Here is a 20,332-nt window from a genome sequence, read left to right as displayed (position 1 = left end):
GGAGAAGGGAAGAAATGTTATTTGTGTAGACTGCTAACTTTCCTTATTCAACTGAGGCTCAGTTGAAACTGTAATTGTGTTGCGTGAGGGTCCTGCTTGCTGTTACTTTTGTCTTCTTGTAATACATTGTATACCTTTAACATCAGAATGAGTCTAACTTCACAGAATATTCCAGTATCTGCATCTCCCACTTAAAGAACATTAATGTTTCTGTTTCATGCTGTGACTTTTAGCATCGTATCATGTGACCCTTTTTTTTTCAAGTTGTTTTCAACTGCTGTTTATGCAACATTGGAATTTCATATAATTTGTGGTCCTGTTTTAGTACCTGGCTAATCCAGAACTCTATCAGAGTGTGTGGTTTGCATTGCAGGATTATGGTATTAATTTTAATTGCCCAAAGTGTAGACCACTCTTATTTCAAGAAAAAGTAGTACTTCAAATAGGAGCTAATGGTCGTTTGAGTATTTAGGATAAATCTTTGTGTATCAAAAGAAGGTGGACTAGCTAGTGACCCATCAGATATTTCTGATGATCCTGTAATATATTTTTGTGATGTCTATAAAAGATACCAGATGATCATGAAGTGTTTCCTACTCATCAACATATTTTTACTGTCATAATTCTGAATGTTGACAGCAAATAGAGTTTCAAGTTCTTTATTGCTGTCTGAATATCTTATTTTAAATTAAGATGGGAAGGATGTATTTAAGGGATCTAGTACTGTGAAACTGACCCCTAATGGGCTAGATTTTTCAAAAATGTATTGTACAGGCAATTTCAGTCTTATAGTATTGAGAGATCAACTCTTTGTTATCTGAGCACCTGTTGTTCTTATTCTAGAGATAGTTTCTTTGCCAAGTTAATTGACTTGCCAGCCCTAGCTTATATAAATCTACAGTCCACTGTAGATCTAAGCCTACATTTTTCTGGTGGGAAACTGGGTTAGTGCCTACAGCTGAATTAAAGCACGCAGGTAGGAAGCGACTGAGTGCAAGACATGAAACTAACTATAATCAGGCAACTTCAATGAGTATGATTGGGAAACTGAATAGATAAGATTTCTGATTGCATGAGAGGACAACAGATTTGTCAAGGTCTGATCCTACTGTGTATCTTGCAGCACTGCAGTGGTAGATAACTAGAGTAGTAGATAAATAGGTGTTGATTATGTCTAACGTAGATCCATGGCTATAACACTGAGATCTTTTTAAAAAGACTGATCTGGCAGGAACCGTGATACAGATTGGGTCTCTATTACAGTTTCTGACTATAACTGAAGGATATACATATTGAAAATCAAGCTTCGTGTGCTGTTGCTGACTTGCCTAGGAAGCTTTTACCTGAGTGATCACATGTGTCTACTGTAGCCACTCTCACTTTCCTTAACTTACTTTCCCTTTTCTATCTACATGTAACTGCTGCTGCTTGTGGGGAACAGGGCGTTAACCTGATTTCATCCAATGAGATCATAGTTGTGCTAAACTTGAAGTGAGGTATGACTGTGACTTGAAATTAGAGTGGTGACTGATTCAGATAGCTTAATATGCTGGACTGTGAAATGTGATGGATCAGAATCTGTTTTGTAATAGTCAAGTTGCTCCTGCTGTAGTGGTGATAAAACTCCAGGAGAGAATCATGGTGGAGTGTTGGGGCAGCTATCTGAAGTTCATGCATCAATATGCCACCTTCAGGCTGCTTAGCAGTGCTCTGGGTTGATACCCCCCCCCCCCCCCCGAAAAAGAAGGGGAGAATTTTGTACATAGCCCTCTCTTAAACTCCCCCCTCCCCCTTTTTTGATGCTTTATTACTCTGTATACTGGTAATTGTGAAACTTGCCCTTCTCCAGTATATGGAGATTACAGGCCCATCTTAGCGTTATGAATTCCACTGCATGAGCCAGGAGCAGCTATGTGAAGTCATCGCTCTGAAGCAGAAAGGCTGCAATAATTAAGGATTTGATCCAAAGCCTGACAAGGTCAATTATTTTTGGAAGAAAATATTCAGAAATATTTTTAGAAAATATGACCAAAATAATCTTGAAAGCCAAATTCTTTGGGGCTGACGTTAAAGACAGAGTTGCTACCTTTGGGTCTGGATTGGTTATTTTAGCATTTGTTTTTCTGAAGTTTATATAAGCTCAAATATAATCTCTTTTTTAGCAGCTTGCATTTGCTTAATTCAGAGACTTAGATTTCAAATAAGTTTGGAAACCACCATGATTAGTCAGCTGATTTATCCAAATTCAGAGTGATTCTACTAGTGATTCATTTACTAATCTGTAACTAGGTGATAAGATGTATCCCTTTTTTGAATGACAGTTTCCATTGCTTTAAAAATAAGTTCCAGGTATAGTTACGGTTGTTTTTGTTTATATATTTCAATTAATTTCATGCAAAAAAGTTAAACATTTCATTTTTGGGATTATCATAAATCTGTAACTTCAGTGCTTACATGTTTAAAATATTTGTAGGGTTTTTTGGTTGGTCTTCAGTTTATTGCTGTTCTTCACTGTTCAGTTATGTGCTGCAGTTCACTATATATGAAGTCCATTCTGTTTTTCTGAGGATGGCAAGTAATGAGCTATTGTCATAAATTCCAAAAGACTCAAGGACTAAATTGTTTTTGAAACTTATCAAGGACCTGGTCTAAATTGGAACACTTAGAAGTTAATCAAGAAGATGTCACTTACATAATACGTTATTTAGAACTCAATTAAATTTGTTCTTAGATGAAAGAAACAGGACAAACTTTTATACTAAAGCAGCATTTTTGAAACTATGTGACGTAGGAACATTAGTTTCATTGTTTTGCAATGAGTCTTGGGGTTTGAAGTCTGATGTCTTAAATTTTACTGTGTGTTCATCATTCCGGTATTGTTCAGTATGAATGTAGTCTATAAAAATGCATCTTTGACATACGTCCCTCCTGTTTTCACACATGCACAATTCAATATGGAGATTTGGTACTCCAAAATGATTCTCTCTTACACTGAATCTCCTTTTTAGGCTGCTTTGACTTTTCAGTAGTGTTTCTTGCTGTTAGTTTTGTTTTTGTTCTTAGCATAAAGTTTTTGACTAGAACTCTGCAATGACTGAAGTTGCACAACAGGTCATTAAATAGTCTTTAAGCAGTGTATTCAGTGCCAGATTTGGGAACCTAGACTGTGTAAACTTATGAGCTTCTATAAAAATGATACTAAGCACAGATAACTTTTATGTTGCACATTTCAAGATGGGTATGCAATGGAGTAATTATCTATAGACCTTAAATTTGCCAGCTCAGGCAAAGCAAGAAGATTATAGGCTTCAATATATTTCTATATATTTTTTTTTGACCGAGGATTTGGGATCTTTTTTTCTTAGGCAATTCAGATGTTCTGTCTCCATAACCTTTTAACTATAGTGGGTGATATCTGATTTGATCTTAGCTTTTGCTGCAGGGCTTCCAGACTAAGAAGAAGCTATAAGATGGCATATGTTTGGAGCTTTAGTAGTTAATTGAAGCCATAAATGGTTACATTTTGTAGGTCTAAACATTGATACTAATTATTAAGTAGCTGCTGAAAAAATGTATCCCTTTTAATTTTTGGTTTCATAACTTTAAATCTTTATCTCTCATACTCTAATCAGGAGCAGGCAGTTTTTTGGGGGGCTTGCTAACCTTAATGTATCATTCTGGTTCTCATTAATTTGAAAAAATGTTTTGCACTGAGTGAAATAGCAGTATAGACCTTTAAGGTGTTTGTTACAGTTGTGGGATGTGGCCTGGTTGCTTTATCCTCTTTTGGTGTTCTGAGTCTGAGAAGCAAGTTACTTTTTCATCCCATTTCATCCATGCTAACCACCTGAAATCTCCTTCTGTTAAATGGAACTCACATAGCCTATATTATGAACATAGCTGCTGTTTCAAGAATGCTCCTTTTACTTATGGTCTGTAACTGGTGTGCTGATGAGTTTAATATCTGATCTGGATTTATGAAGAGTCTGCTGTTGCGCTTGTGTTCTGTTTTGAAGAACCTTTTGCTAACTGTATCTCATTACCACTTTTATTTAAGCCTGTAACTCACTCATTCCTGTCACCTGATATACAGAAAACTTTAATCATGCTACAGAAGCAGTTTTCTAGCTACATGTGCGAAGATTGCTTAATCTACTGTTAGTCTGGAGTGCCACTAGGGGATGAAGTGACAACCCTGCAACTAACTTGTAATCATCCATAGACATGCCAAAATAAGAAACTGTGATTATTGCATGTCTTGGTTATTGGAGCAACTCTTAGGTATTTGTAATGTAGTTAACTAAAAAATTGTCTAGGACATGAAAAATTACTTTGCCTGTAATAATCTTGCTGTAGCTGGTAGTGAAGGGTTGTTGTACTCAAATTAATACAGGTTTAGGAATCTCTTTACCTCATGGAGGGAAGATCCTTTGTGGTAGCCACCCTTGCTGCTAAATCCTTTGCGTTGATACCCTGACTTTCAGAGCGTGAATGAGTGGAGGAGAAATCAAGGCTGCTTGAACTCCAATTTCCATTTCTTCTGGGAAAAAGAAGATGCGTTAATGGAAGTGTTAGTTTAGACCTTCCTAAATTCTAGGAGAGTATTTTTAAAAACTACATTTTTAAGAAGATAAAATAGTTCTTCCCCTCTCTTAGCTTCAAAACAAAAAAATGGAGGGAGGGTGAATACAGTTGAATGCTTGTGGCCAAGGCTTCCAAAGGATAGGGAAATAAAATAAGGGCAATTGGCATTAAAACAAGCAAAACTGGAATAAAAGTATGTTCTTCCCTTGGTTTTAGAAACAGTGAACCATTAGATTAAACATAGAGGTAGATCAAGAGTGTAGGGTGCCATGACTGATTACTTCTAATTTGCGCTAATACAATTATTCAACTTTTCTTTAGGTGTACACACTCAGAAAAAAGTTCTTACCTGCTTCTGTATATTTTGAGATAGCATTCATACAGAACATGCCTCAGGTTTTTAATCTAATTGTTATGTAATTAGCACATAAGAGGATATATTTTATTAACTCATGCCCCCTCTACTGGCTAGTTTCACAATTACAAAGTAAAAATGCAAATATATGCTGATGGGAAACTCTGATACGCAATTTTAGCCAAACATCAATTTATAAATGTTCCTTTTATCGGATTAAAGCTACAATGAAAACCTTGTTAGCTCAATTTATGGGAGTCAGTGGTGGCATTTGGAATTGATGTTCTCAGAAGTCACCATGTGACTCATGGTTTGCCGTTATCATCATGGGCTCTTCATTCAAGCTCAGTCAAGACTCATGCAGCATTCATCAAAGCAGTTTCTTTCCCTCATCTCTCTGTGGTAGAAAGTTTGATGTTTTTGCTAGCCTGTGTTCAAATTCCTTAAGGACTTGGTTAAATTGTTGCATATATAGAGGAGCCAGGCCTTTATGGTTCTTGGGACTATTGAAGGCTGCACTTTGAGCTCCTAGCAACCTGTTAAATCATCTATATTCCTGATAGCAGTAACTTTCACAACAAGCGGTGAAGCTCTCTTCTTTTGGAGCTCTCTCAAGTTACCCTTAACGGGCAATTAATTTACCCGTGTTCTTTCTGAAACCTGTCTTTAAGGGTGAGGAAGTATTCTCACCTGCTGAGCTTGAACGGAAGGTAAGGCATAGGTCCTCCTGTCTTGGATACTGCAAGGATAACAAAAAGGTTGCAGAGTTAATGACAGAGGATGCGTATCTATACCACAGCTGTTTATGGACTGCAGAACTTGAAGAGCTAGAGTTAATGGTAAAAGGCTTTCCTCTGTTCTTTATCCCTTTCAGAAAAATATTGACCTTTTTCATGGTGATACTGGAATTTCTGAATAGGATTTCGCTAGGTTATTTCATAATGCTCCAGTTTATCTTCTTTGGTATTAAAAGAGGCATCAAGAGACTTTTCTGTTTTATATAAAAATATCTTCTATTATTTGGGAGACTAGATAACAGACTTTGAAACACTTATATCCTGGGTAAGACTCAAAATGATTAGTTTAGCTTCCGTAAAACTTTCTTGTGAGGCTTCTGAAAATGATTTTGAAATGCAACCACTGTACAAATTTCTGATAGTCTAGTAGTAACTCAGGACTACTACCATTGCAAAGGTTCATTGTCTTTTGAATTATCAACAGGGAATGTATCAAAATCTTAGCGGCACCATGACAAAAATGGTAGTTAGCAACCTCCTTCTTGCAAGCCTCCTTCTGGCTTATCAGAGAGATCTCGATCATGTGCAGAATTCCAGTATATTTTTCAGCTTTTAGTCATTCAAAGTGAAGTCATCACGGTCTACCTGACACTTAGGCAGTGGTTCCCATTCCAAGACAGCCATAACAAATGCTGTTTCAGAGCTGGCTTTATGATGCAGCATCAGTTACTTGGATAATGCTAAGATGTAGTTCCTAGATACTTTGCTTTAGTGGGCTTGGCTTTCATAGGCGATCTGGCCACAGCATCATGGAGCTCCTATGGCGTGTCCATTGAGAAGTCGATCAGTAATGTTCTGGTGGACCCTAACCTTCTTGCGCTTTCTCCCCCCCAGCATATTTTTCCTTGCCTTTTAATAAGTTGGTAAGTACCACAGTGTGTTTGTGCTGAATATTAGTTAGATGGCGTGCAGCCTCGCTTCCTCTGGGAAAGCTTCTGTTTAGAGCTGTTTAGCTTCTTATCAAATAGTGGGAAAGAATTCACTACTCTTCTGAAATAGAAGGCTTATTCATCTCTGAGTACTATACACTGTGTATGTATATGTGTATAATAGTTATGCTCTATGTCTACATACATTTAAAAATCTTAACGACAAAGTAGTTTCTAGTAACAGTTGTATAGCCAATTACATAGTCACTAAAATACTAATAAGATTCCAATGTATTCAGCTATGTTTAGAACTTGGGGAACTGTTATATGAATGCTTAAAATAGAATTGAACCTACAGCTTTTCATGACTATTGATTGATTTTGCAGGGATAATGGACAATAGTGAATGGGAACAAAAAAAAAAAAAGTAAGGGAACAAAACAGTTGAACAAAGTGCTACAGCTCTTATGTAGCTGACTATCAGAGCATGGAGCAATTCTTGCATACCTCTGTATACTTGATTGACATTACTCTGCCTTGAGCAATTAAGGGAGAAGTCTCTAACAAATGAGATGTTTAAAATGCTAATTTAACATTTCTTAATTTTGCTAAAGCATGACAGAAATTGCTGAGAAATAAAAGGAAGTATCAATGTATTACTATGATAGACTTCAGCCATTTGTTTTCAGCTACTTAAATTTGATCTAATGGTGTTATTGAACTGTTACCAGTTTAGTGTCTTATTTGTGGATATGAATCCTCCAGCATCAAGGCTAATAATTCTGTTGTAATGCTGATATTTTTAGATTTCTTTTAAAACTGTTATTTTTGGGCAGTTACCGCTCACACATTCTCATGATCGATTATAAGAATCCTTACCTGTTAAACTCGCAGAAAAGTGAATTGAAAAATCTGATAGTGCACTTCTGTACTCTTAGATGACTAAATTCAGCTTACTGGCTGTTAGGGCCGATACTTCTGAAAATAAAAAGAGGCTATTAAGATAGTTTGATGTATGATGCATGTGCAAGAGAACTTTTATTCTTCTTTTAAACTCCGTGAATTAGTAAATGAAAACATTCCTTTCAGACACCTCATCATGATCTTAAAATGAGTGCAAGAAAAGTTTTTGTGTAAACTTTGTTCCAGTGACTAGCAGTGTGTTCAGTTAACAATGTGCATCTTTTTTCAGTTTACATTTAATTCCAGCTTCAAGCCTTTGGAATTTACACTTTTTTTTTCCTTAGATGTGAAACTTTTGCACTACTAAATACTTTTTTTCTATCATAGGTGCTTATTGAACAGATAATTTTTAGTCTCTTTGACTTGTTCTTTTTGTAAGTCACGTTTTTACTTCAGCTGTTTCTTAAATTTTTGAACACTTCTGACTTTAAAAATAATATTTAATTGTGTGTATGAGATAACAGGAGTCTTAAATCACATTTCTCTTATTGTATATTCTATGTTTGCATATCTAAAGATCAAAATTACTTTTTACTTGCTTTATCTACACACTTTGAGGAAGGAAAGATGTGTATGGATCGTGCTGAAACTATTTACTAAGCTTATTTGCCTATGAAAGTAAATTTGTAGTTTTGCCAATCTTAACCAGACAATGTCACTTGATAGTTTCATACGCTTCTGGCTCAATGTGAAGCTCCTTCTCAGGATGTCACACAAACCAGGGTGGGCTAGGTGTGCCTCTTACTGTGACTATTGAGAACTATTTGTCAGCGAGGAACTTTGTAATGCCCTCAGCTCTTGCTTCATTTTGTGTTATGTGACCACAGAACTACTTCATCTGGAGACAGGAGAAACATAACTGGCGACTAACATAACTGAGTTGCTTCGTGATATGGACCAAATAGTCACAAAGCTATCAAATTGTTCAGAAGAATTCATGTTGCTTAACATTATGTTAGTTTTAGGGCTTTGAATCTCTTGCCCTGATGTTTATGCTAATTTTAAATAGCTTTCTCTCAAAATAAGATGTTTGGGGGTTTTGTCTCTTTGCACATCTGTTCTTGAAAAGGCACTTTCTGACAGCTAGTAGTTGAATAGAATGATCAAATGGTAAAACCTTGGGTACTTCTTCCTTGGTACCTTTTTTCACCACTGCAAGCCGCCTTCAGAAGGAAGAACATATTATTCAAAGGAATTTGCAGTCAAATGATTCCAGCAGCTATTTGGACTAAAGAGAATGCCGAATGAGTTGATTTGCCTATGTGATCTGTTTAACTGAAGTCCCTGCAGGACCCAGTTGCCACTGAGTTTTCAGAAAGAAAAATAAAGTTTAGCTTTTCCAGCGTACTTGTTTATAAGCAAATATGGTTAAAACAAAATTTAAAAGAATACTTGAAAATACCTTTCATTTTATTGTAGCTTGAGCAGTAAATTGAGACACAAACTGCCACAGTTTAAATGCAGCAATTGCGTTTCTAGACCTTAAAAGTGTTTCTCCACTGTCAATGGTTATAATGTATCCGAGAATAGATAACATAGAAACACAAGTATCTTTGCTTATGTGCTTGGCAGAATAAGCCTTTATAATGCTAGCATAAATGGCAAGCGAGGCTCTTATGTTTCCTGGGCATTGATACTGAGGCTGAGTTGATGTTTACCCTACTTAAAGAACTCAGAGTTTCATGTGCTTCATACTTTTGATCTTTCATTTTCCTGTTTAGGAGTGTTAGATACTGTTAAAATTTGGTGCTGAATTATTTTTGCTTTGACATGAACAAAAGCTCATGGTGATTAGTTAGCTGTAAGAGTAAATTATAGGCAGACCTGTTAATATTTATACCTCATCTCAAATTGTGTACTGGACTGATTTCCAGGACATTTCAGTATGTCTGTAAGCCACCAGAGAATTGGTGATTGTGCTCTGTCACTGTTTCACTGATTATAACTAAAATAACTGAGCTGTGTTGAATTGATTTCATATATATTCACAGTCAATAGTGTTGCTATATGTTTTAAAGAAGGTTATTTCTAAGATGTGTAAATTCATAGTGTTTTATTATGACAGCATAGTTCAAAAGAAAGGAAAATGGAAAATAATATGATTAGCTTGAAATGGGAAATAAAGTTCTAAAACAGTGATTGACGAAAGTGCTGCAGCTTATATAAAAGTTGATGCACCTAAGTCTTTTGGAATTTACTTTTGCCAAATACTGAAACATTTCTAAATTTTGATAGCTTATATAAATAAGTTTTTCTTTCTTTATTTTAATGAATGCCTGACTCACTGCTGATTTTATATACCGTCCTATGGATAAGGTGAGGAGAAGGGTCCAAAGAATCAGTCATCTCCTTTAAAAATTAATGAAAAATAATCGTCTCCTTTATAAACAGTCTCCTAGATAAGTAGTCATCTCCTTTAAAAATAATGAAATTTGTTGTGAAAAATATGAAACTTCAATAATGGACCTTTTAGCTAAAGTTATGCCGCCTTGATATATTCTTATTCTTTCTGCTCCTTTAGGTGAACACAGATATTCATTCGTGTTTCTGAATTGCATGCATTTGTGAATTGAGTCCAGCTGATAAGTGGACTCTGCTCTGTTCATTTGTGTTTAAATACTACTTTGACTTGATTTCATTGCTGCTTTTTAGAGAGGATAATGTTAACACAGCTGTAAACAGCTGTGTTAATGAACTGAGAGTTGCTTTATTTTCACATGTAGCTAGTGAAGAAGAGATTTCCAAGGCAAACTTTCATTTATTACTTTCTGTGGTGTGTAGTATTCAGCCACAGTGCGTTGCTGATGTTTCTACAGTTAACCTGTAGATTATACATGTGAAAACATGACAGATTTCTTTGCTCAGAGATTCTCAAATCAATTGTTACTCTGGCTAAAAATGAACATTGTTCTTGTTCTGGTTGAATCTTGTTCTTTGAATCTTGTTCTAGATTCTTGCTTTCGTAAATATGTTTTTGTAATAGTCACGTTCTTGACTTAGTATCTTGGTCATCATCGATTTAACAGTTAAAATGCTTGTGAAATTAGTCCAGAGAAGTTGGAATTCAGCAAGTCACTTTCAGACCTTTTTCTTGGGGCTGAAGCTTAGAATCTCTGTTTCATTTGTTATAATTTCATAATCATTCTGAGCCCAAAGTGTTTAAATTTGAAACTTAAATTTTAGATAAAACTGATAAAGATAATCAGGGTACACATAAATGTTTAAGATAATAGCGCTATCTGGACAATAGAGGTTGTCAGAGTTGTAGTTATCATTTAATTTTTAATATTCGTACTTCAAATTTTAAATTGCACTGGAAGAACATCTTCTATAACGTTCTAAAGCTAAAATCACAAGTTTATTCTCTTCTCGCTATCGTTTAGTAGTGATAGAATCAAAAGTATTACTTCTATGTTCAGTGTTGAAGAGAACAATATCTTTTTCCTCTAGTTAGAAATCTCATTTTAAATATCATTCCAATGCAACACAATTAACTTCCAGCTGATGCTTTGCAGTTGTAATGAACTACTAGTTGGGAGAATAATATACCATAACTGTTCTTGAGAGTTAAATAAGACTAAAGATTCTTGAGAAAATATTTTAATAAAAAATAAGTTTATTTGAGAGTCTTCAAATTATTCTGAATAATTGTTTAAATTAGATTATAAACTAGCATACTTTTTGTGGAAGAGATTGATCTTTACTGTTTAATTTCTATTTTTGCATGGTTTTCTTCTGAAGTAATGATGTGCTGTGTTTAAAAAAAAAAAAAAAAAAAAAAACTTTCACAAGGTTTTCAGGAAAACATTGAGCAGATAATCTTTTACACTTCAGTTTGTCTGTTGACCTGTAGTTAATTGTCCACTGTAAAGATATTGCCATTAAAACAGATATCTCTTACCCAATGTAATTGAAATTCAATAAGGTGATGATTCCGTTCTAAACACACAATGAGTAAGTAATCCTTTGTATTAATGGGTTTTAAAAAATGGTTCTGAAAGGTCGTTTTATTAAAATCTATTAATTCTCTCTCCATGTTTTTGGAGTGAATTATAAGTATTTACGAGATGTTTTATTTCAATAAATATTTGTTTTTGATAATATGATTTTGTTTACATACTGATTATGGCAGCAAAGGTTAATGAAATAGGAACTTCAAGCATGTAGCGAGGGATGGTCAGATTACTCAGTCTCTTGGTGCAGTGCCTTTCCAGACATAATATTAGACGAAACAGGCAAAAAAGAATGGATGTTTCGGTAGGCTTTGTTCTAATTATGTTTTTATTCATTGTTTGCTGAAGAAGAAAAGTAAGACCTCAAGCTTGGGAATGGAAAGAGACTGGGAGCCATTAAACAAAAATTTGTGGTGGCCTTTATGCCTTTTCTGTCTGCAACCCTAGCTAGAGTGAAATGTGCTTACTCAGCTTGGGTTTGATGTGGCCATGGATTACTTTGAAATCCTTTCCTTTCAGGAGGCATTGAAGGCTCTTAGCATACTGGCAGTAGAAATAGGAAGTGTCAAAAGCAAACCAAGTCTTTTTGTTACAACAGGTTGAACAGCTTTGTCAGTGGGATCACAGAATGTCTTACCTTGTATATGCTTGTATCTTAACTAATTCATGTGGAAAGTGTTTTTTTTTTTTTTTTCTTCAAGTATTTAAGCTGTTTCTGAAGTCAGCATTACATGCATGGTTGAACTACTTGGGTCAGAACATAACTGGGGCTATTGAATTCAAAAAATTTCCTTCATATATAGAACATTAGTTCTTAACCTTAGGATCATGATCTCAAGATACTATGAAAATGCTTTAGTTGGTCACACAGTAATTAAATTAAGCACAAAAATCAACTCTGGAATAAGGAAATTAGAAAAAGTTCTGGTATGAAGAGAATGTTGCTCCTTCAAATAGCTGCAAGTTTTTTTGAATTCTGCACTGCGTGTTATAGGACTTCAAGAGCAATACACTTTTTTGATAAATGTGGATTTATTAATGCAAGTAGCGACCTCTATATGGCTAAACGGTAATAAAACTGAGAAACCCGTGGCACTTTATTGTTGTGCATGGGAATAAATGCTTTCCTAGGGCCTCATCCTTTCATCAGTGTATGCTGATGACAGTTTAAGGACTGAGCAGAAGCTTACAAATTTGCTACAGCACTTTTAATGAAATTACTTTTTTCCCTTAGGGAAGAAACCCCTTTTTTCTGGAGCCAGCAATAATTATTACAGTTACTGATGGGAGTAAATTAACTACTACCAGTGGGATACAGGAAGAGGTAAGATCTGACCTTTGTTTACAATGAACTATACCAAATACTGCATTAGAGTGCTGTTTCAGTAGGACTTTTCAAAAAAATTTGAATTGTTCTTTTTTCTTATCACATGAACTTCTGGCAGAAACATGTAATACAACTTTTGTTCTGTTTAGTTGACTGTTTCACTGTTTCTATCGAATGAGGTCATGGCTCTTAAAAAATGTTAGCAAAAGAAATTGATATCTGTGAAGCGTGTATATCTTTAACTGTTCTTTGCGTATAGACCTAAATTAATGCAGTGATTTCCCAAAGGATGTGGCCACTAGGGAATACATGAAACACGTACCTCTTTCACAGCGGTCCCTTCAGTGATTACTGATTGTAATATCGTTATAATCTAAAACAAGAGCTGAAGAATATATCTCAAATTAAATTTGTACAACAGTGTGAAGCACCAGATCTTAATAAACTGAAGTACCTGTTTGGCCATCTAGCAAACTTGGAGCTGAGACACTGAATGGTTTTAATAGCAGCTATGAAAGGTCTAAGCGATATAAGCTATTGGCTGCATTGCCTATTGAACTCTTTCCTTGAAAATAGGGAGGTGTTCCCTTGGAACAGGGCTGGTCTCACAGCCTCACACTGCGTACTTCATGCAGCAGGAAAAAAATCCAAGACTTTTCCCTTTTCATGGAAAAGGCTAATGTACAAAGGACTATTCTAAAATTTAAAGAAAGAGTTCAGACTTTTCCATATGGTAGACCGCATTTGAATAAACAGATTAGTTTGTTGGGTATCACTGTTCATTAGTTATTCAGACTTCTCCTATTACTCTGTTGTGTTGCATTCCTGTGACATTTACAGCAGTTCTTTGTATAGAAAGATGGTACGTGAGTATTTCTGTAATGTGTTTGACTTGCAGGAGTGTGACTTGTCAAAGTCGAGTGACTTTGACATTTTTGAAGCAAAGTCGAGCATATAATTCTATAAGGACTACTAATAAATAGCCATGCCCAGTAACTGAAAGGGCATGCCTGGATCCGAGATATCAGGTAGTTATCCATATAAAACCTCATTTTCATTGCATTTTTTAATCCAAAATGCTATTTTTAGTTAAGTGCAGTGAACTAGGTGTGGTCCAAAATACTGAATAGAATAGCAGCAGTATCTGTCCTGATTCTCAGGAAGCAGGTGTTAACTACACAGAGGGCAGTTTGTCACTTTACACTCCTACAACATGTAGTATTGTTAGCAGCAGAATACTGGTGATTTTTTTTGAACAACCAGTTGGGTAAGCGGTGAACTAAATAAGTCCTTCCGTGAGGATAAGCAACTTCTCTGCTGTCAGATGACTAACCTATAAAATCTGGCATTGACATCCTGGTATGAGGGCCACCAGGATGACTGGGGACTGAAGCAGATGACATATGGATGGAGGCTGAGAGCTGACATTGTTCAGCCTTAAGAAGAGAAGGCTTAAGGGAGAGGGATCTTATTGCAGTTTTCAAATGCTTAATGCTTTTTCACCTTTGCAAGAAGACTTTTTCTTACGGTTAGGCAACCACTTGGTCACATGTTAATATCTTTAAATTGCTGCAAGTTGTATCAAGACATGCATTTTCTGTGTGCTTTTTAAATCTGCATTAGGTTTGGCTCTTGAGCAATGCTGACCGTTAGGTGTGTGTATGCTAGTGTTTTACAGCCTCGTGGTAAGGTGCTTCATTACAAAAAAGACACTTATAAGACGTGATGATTGCTAAACTACGTTCTAGAGAGGCGACATCTGCCCAACTAGTAATAGTGGACTAATGATTTCTTGGTAAATGAGCAGATTCAAGGACACATCGCCTTCTGGAGAAAGTGGAAGTGACCGTGGTTCTTACCTCCTGCAAAAATAAATGCAGGATTCTTTGAGTCCTTTTCTATATGTATTTACAGGATATGTATTTCATACCCAGTGCTGGATGTGATTTTTTTTTTTTTTTTTTGGCTGTACCTGTTATCCTGCACCAGTAGGGATGTCCCTAACGCTACCAAAGAGCAGGGGAACAAAGCATCCAAGGGGGCTTGTTGTTTAGGGATGATCTTTTACTTCTGTCAACAGGTGTCCTGTTGATCAAAATTTTTCTTAGTGTTGCTTGAGTGTTCTTTATGATCAGCTCTCAGGTTGACTGTGCTGAAATGAAGCAGAATTTGTACAGTGCCGTTTTAGTTCTTTTCAATCACCTAGTCGATACAGAAGTCTGTTGTTGCTATTCTATTCAATAACAAAGGTTTTCAGTCGCTTCCAGATGTCTGTTCTGTTTCTCTGCGTTTGACTTTGGAGAGATTGTTCAGAGGTGGTTTTGGAAGTGATCATATCCCACTGAGTGACTATGGCAACAGGTGTTTTTGCTTCCTGTGTAAACTTTTTACGAACTAAGGCAGTATGATTTTAGTTCTTTTAAATCTTATGTGCAAGGGAACTGGCAGAACTTTGTTTTTGGAAAGTCTGTGAAGACAGTATGGGACCAGGAGGCAAGTTTTCTCAAAACTGTCATTCAAGTGAACATTTGCATTCTTACCAATGAAAACAGTTTTATCACTGTGGGAACCTGAAAATTTTGTCATTTGCCCCAGCGTGAAGCAGTCAAGCACAAACTCCATTTCTGAACTCTAGCGTAATTCTTCAGATTTCCTATCCTTTTGTAGAATTTAGTACGGTTCTTGCAGATAATGAGCCTACCCACTTCAGCACTACCTTGCCTCTGACAGATGTGGTTCCTCAGACTGAAGACAAAGAAATGATATGATCTATCCAATTGTCATCTCCACCAGCGCAAGTTAATAGGATTTTCAGTCCTGTCCCTTCTGGCACTGACTTCTAATGCACCAGTACTGATGTACTGAGAGTGCCAGCCAGCATGTGTACAGCCAGCATTGCGTGTTGACCTGATTCTTTCCTGGATTTGCTTGTTGTCATTATAACTTGAACAGATGGAAGAACCATCATTAATTATTGATCTTATGCTATAGATTCTTCTTCCAGGGGACTTTCCTTTCTGGCATGGTCCCTCAAATTTGTTCTTAGCCCTTCCTTGATCTTAGCCCTTCCCGGAGCGAAACTGGATTCTTAACTCTTTGATGTTTTCCGACGCATGATTATGCAAGCAAAGACATAAGCGATTCTTCTTGGCTTCTATATGTTGCTATTCTGCTGATATTCCCATTACAAGAGTCTTGGGAGAGACCCTGGATCCGTCATCCCAGAACTGGTTGCACTGTCACATTGATCCTTTCCAGGACTAATCAACTTGCTTCCCTGCTGTAATATCTGTAACAACTGGCAAGATCCCACTTACTTTCAAGAGTGATCAGGAGTGGTTTTTCCTAATGTTTTTAATAGTAATTCCTCTTCAGCTAAAATACTGGTTTCTAATCAGCTCAGCAAAAAATGGGTCAGAGCCCTTTCACAGTATGTTCTTCCTCATCCATGTTGAGGAATATGAGATGGTATTCCAACAAAGGACATTGAGATCCTCTTTCATCTAGTCCATTTGTTATGATGTGCTGTTCTTTCAAATCCCCTGAAATTTAATAGAGGCACGAATTGATAAGCAAAGATGTACTCCTTAGTAGTGCTTTTACACTTTGTATGATCCATTGTTAAGTAGACATAAGCATTAATTATTGCCTAAGCATTCAGAATATTTTCTACTATTAACTCTAGATAATTCTTGCTAGTCTTGGTTGTATTCTGCTAGCATCATGCAACTCGGATTCATTTCCCTCCTGAATGATACCCAACAGTTCAATCTGAAAAGAGTAATTTTGCTACTTATCTTCTATCTCAGCTTCTATTGAAGTTTTAGTACCTTGCCTCCCTGAGAATGAGGTGTCTTCTGAAGCATATGTCTTCCTAGTCTCATGCAGTTTCTTACACTTGGCATTTATAGGCTGAACTTCTTGTGTGTGACTACGAGGATTTGAGAGCACTGTAGAGCTAGTCCATAGTCTAATAATGTAATCCAATACTTCTCAACCTATTAGGCAAGCATAGTACAGGATCATTAAAACTGGATGTTAGGTGCAATTCAGCCTCCTTGTAAGTGAACAGAGGTAGAAAATTCCCACGGTTTCTTGAACTCAGACCATTTGCACTCTCTGGTGGCTGCTGCAAATGAACAAATGGAGGCTGTTCATCCAGCAAGACTGAGTATCCAGTAACTGGGAGACAGCCTCGCACTCGAGATCCATGCTCAGTGAAGGTGATAGTAATCTGTCCAGCAAGAACCTGGAAAGTCCCGTTAGCAGCAGTTGCCAGAATCACAGCATGTGACAATGAGCCCCAGTGCTCTTGATGTGTGAATGCAGCATAACTGTCAGCCCTATGTAAACCTGCTCATAGTTAATTCCAGTATCAGGATGGCAAAATGCATCATGCCATTGACATGGTGTGGCAGTTGACCTGGTGCTTCTGTGATTTTAAGTTGTCCCCTGTGGAAGAGCAAACTGTGGCATTCTATCTCTGTTTTACAACTGGAAGTGACTGGATGGAAAAAGGCAGGAAAACCTAATCCTGTCATTTCCTAACGATCTAAGTAGGGGTTCTTAGCCTGTCAGGGGCCTATTTTCTCATCTGGACTTGAACCTTATCCTCCTTTCTTAGTCCTTCTCTTCTCTAAGGGTGAAATGCTGTATTTGTTTGGAATGTCAGATGTGCCTTGTCTTTTTGTGGGTACAAGAAAAGCCTCTTCAAGAAGTTTACTTGCAGATAGATTTTTTTTTTAAGATGCAAAAAGACAAAAAAGTTCACTATCTAAATAGGGATGTTTTTATGGGGTGCCTAATTGTGCAACAACCTCTTACAGGCAGTTATGTCTTGGGAAGTCTCACAATTGTCAGGTACCTTTCACTAAAGCTTAAACCCTGCTGGTGCTGTCCCTGGGAACGTACGAGCCTCTTTGCAGTCATTACCAAAAATGCCTTACTCTCTTTCACCAACTACTGTGCCACTGCAGAGTTCTCTAATGTAATGCTGATCTAGCTTTTATTCAACCTAGAGACTCTAGGATCCTCTGGATGATGGTTTTTGAGGACTTCAGGCTGTGCTTCTACTTAGGATAGCATGAGTGTACATATAGACAAGTGCTTAAAGACCTTCTCACTGATATCAGAGTTCTGTAAGACAGCCTGTCTTCTTGCAACAGGTTGTCTTCCAGCTCCTCTCATTCATTTCTTGAACATTTTAGTGAATTTAGAGGCTGAGAAGAAGAAGGGCATAAGGAACACACTGTTATCTTAAAATAGCATTATGGCATTCTGAAGTGGTAGTGCTTATGTATGATCTTGCAAACAAGTGTTGAAACAAATCTGGTTTTCAGTATTAAGCTGTGAGGATGCTTATGTGTGATTATAGATAGACAACATGTTGAAGACCATTGCTCCCTTTCACTTGTTCAGTCTATCTTTTTTGCAACAAGCAATATGAAAGTCAAAGCGGAGTTAAGAGGCTTGCGTGCTTTCATGTTGAAATATGAATGCGGAAAGGGAAATAAGATGCAAGATGGACCATTTTTAGCCTATCTTATTTTCTGTTGAGTATTCCAGTTACTGTGGTAATACCAGTTAGAATAATTAACTGGAGATGAAAAGACTAAGTTACTAAGCTCTGTGAAAGATGAGACCTGAATTGAATGTATATCTTCTCTGATAACATGGATATTAAATTTAATATTGATTAAACTGTGGGGAAGGAAGTGAGGACATTTGACTTGATGCTGATAGTTTTTCATGTCATCCTGCAGATTGAAGACATTTCTGATAACAGCATGTATATAATGCAGTGGCCTGCTCCTGAGAACTATTTGGTTTTGGGGTTCACTCAGTATAACTGACTGAGCCAAGGTTTTATAGTTTGAGATAAACTGAACTGAGAATAGCATTTGTGCAGGATCTATGGGATCTTTGTATGCACTTCTCCATATATCTCAACAGTCTGAACCATGTTGCCTGAAGAGGTAGAATGCTTATGGGTCTGTTTTTCCAGAGGAAATGTACTCTGTAGGGCTAGTAAATGCTACTCTTCTGTTGCTCAGAGTTTTGTAGGAAATTTGGTGAATGTTGTTCCTTAATAATAGTCTCAAGTGAGGACAGCATAGTGCTTGCAACTGAACCTTCTTACAATCAGGATTCTGGGCTGCTTACTAGGAAAGTGGCTATTCTTTTAACTGATTTTCCTTTGCCAGGCAGGCATTGCTGGCTGTTTGTATGAGAGGGGAAAGACATGCATGTGAATCAGCAATAAGCCTGGTGCATAGCCGAGTGCTCTTTGACTAATTTCATGTGAAACATTTGGGAAAAATACTGCTCTTCTCGCATGTATTATCTGCTTGCATCAGCAAAAGCAGAAATTCAGGAGAGAGAGTATCAGGTGGGCTGAAAAGTCCAGTGTGTTCTGATACTTGCTCACATGTTAAAAGAGTTGTCAAAAGACTTGTCATGTTTGCTCCACGCTTTGACATTGCATCAGTAAATAGAATATTCTTCAGTAAGCATATGTTTTTTTCCCAATATAAGATGCTTGCAGTTATACAAATAAAAATAACTGAGGTTTCCAGTTTGATAATTAGGTTTAATGCTTTCATATTCATCTATTTAAAATAAAACACTTCTTTTTCAGCAGTTTGTTGCAAACTCCTCAACTAACCAATATGAACTAAACGAAGGCAATTTGTTGTGTTAGCTTGTGCAGATATAAAAACTGGACACCCTAAAATAACTTTTTTATATGGACATGCGCCAAGTTTTGAAACAGACTGATAGTTTCCTTTGCTAGCATACAGATTAGGTTTAGTTTTGAACTTTTTTTTTAATGCTGTGTGAAAAGGAAAGTGTTTTGAGATTTGATTATGGGGTACCTGGGATTCTGGTTTTTTGAGCTTAGCCCTTGAATTTGGCATCAGTGATGTTGGCCAGGCAAAGGAACTGTTTGTACCACTCCAGTCATTGTTTTGTTTTGTTTTTGTCCCCCCTTATAGCTGTAGTATTTTAGATGAAGCCAGGGTTCTGCTTTTACTGAGAGTGAGATCATCAGCCAGGGATCTATCAACTTTTTCTGAAATTTGGAATTATTTGTTAAAAGCCAATTTAGCTGTTCAGGGCTTCTTTAGTTGAACGTTTTGGTCAGTTGTCTTTTTCCTGCTACATTGTGTGAGGTATGCGGGTGCAAATAAGAGACTACAGTCTTCTAAATGCCTTGTGCTACACTTAAAGGCTGGAGCTTTTTTTTTTTTTTCCCTCTTGTTTCGGTTAACTAGTTATGAAACTACTGCTAACATGAGGATTTTTAGATGTTCTATCAGTCTTTCAGTGGTAAGTTGTTGCTGTTAGTGGTTAATACAGCAATGGTCAGGATGTTATTTATCTTTAGCTCAGTATGTTTGAAGTCAGAAACTTTTGAATCTTTTTACCAAATCTTCTGGGAATTAAAGCAAAAATGAAACATACTCTTATATTGTATGTTTGTG

General features: G+C 36.6%; 1 protein-coding gene across 5 annotated transcripts in view; it reads left to right on the top strand.

Annotated features, from left to right (window-relative positions):
* INTS6 (integrator complex subunit 6) overlaps positions 1 to 20,332 on the top strand; it is a 50,651-nt gene that overhangs the window by 8,251 nt on the left and 22,068 nt on the right. For all 5 annotated transcript variants that reach the window (XR_011138637.1, XM_068929905.1, XM_068929903.1 and 2 more), the window contains one exon: positions 12,756 to 12,845. Coding sequence is in view for 4 of the 5 variants with exons in the window: in XM_068929905.1 (XP_068786006.1) it covers positions 12,756 to 12,845 (90 nt within the window). In the remaining variant the exon portion in view is untranslated. The remainder of the gene's footprint in view (positions 1 to 12,755; positions 12,846 to 20,332) is intronic.

Source organism: Struthio camelus, chromosome 1, assembly GCF_040807025.1.
Source record: "Struthio camelus isolate bStrCam1 chromosome 1, bStrCam1.hap1, whole genome shotgun sequence".
Classification (NCBI taxonomy): domain Eukaryota; kingdom Metazoa; phylum Chordata; class Aves; order Struthioniformes; family Struthionidae; genus Struthio; species Struthio camelus.
This window is presented reverse-complemented; position numbering and strand designations above follow the sequence as displayed.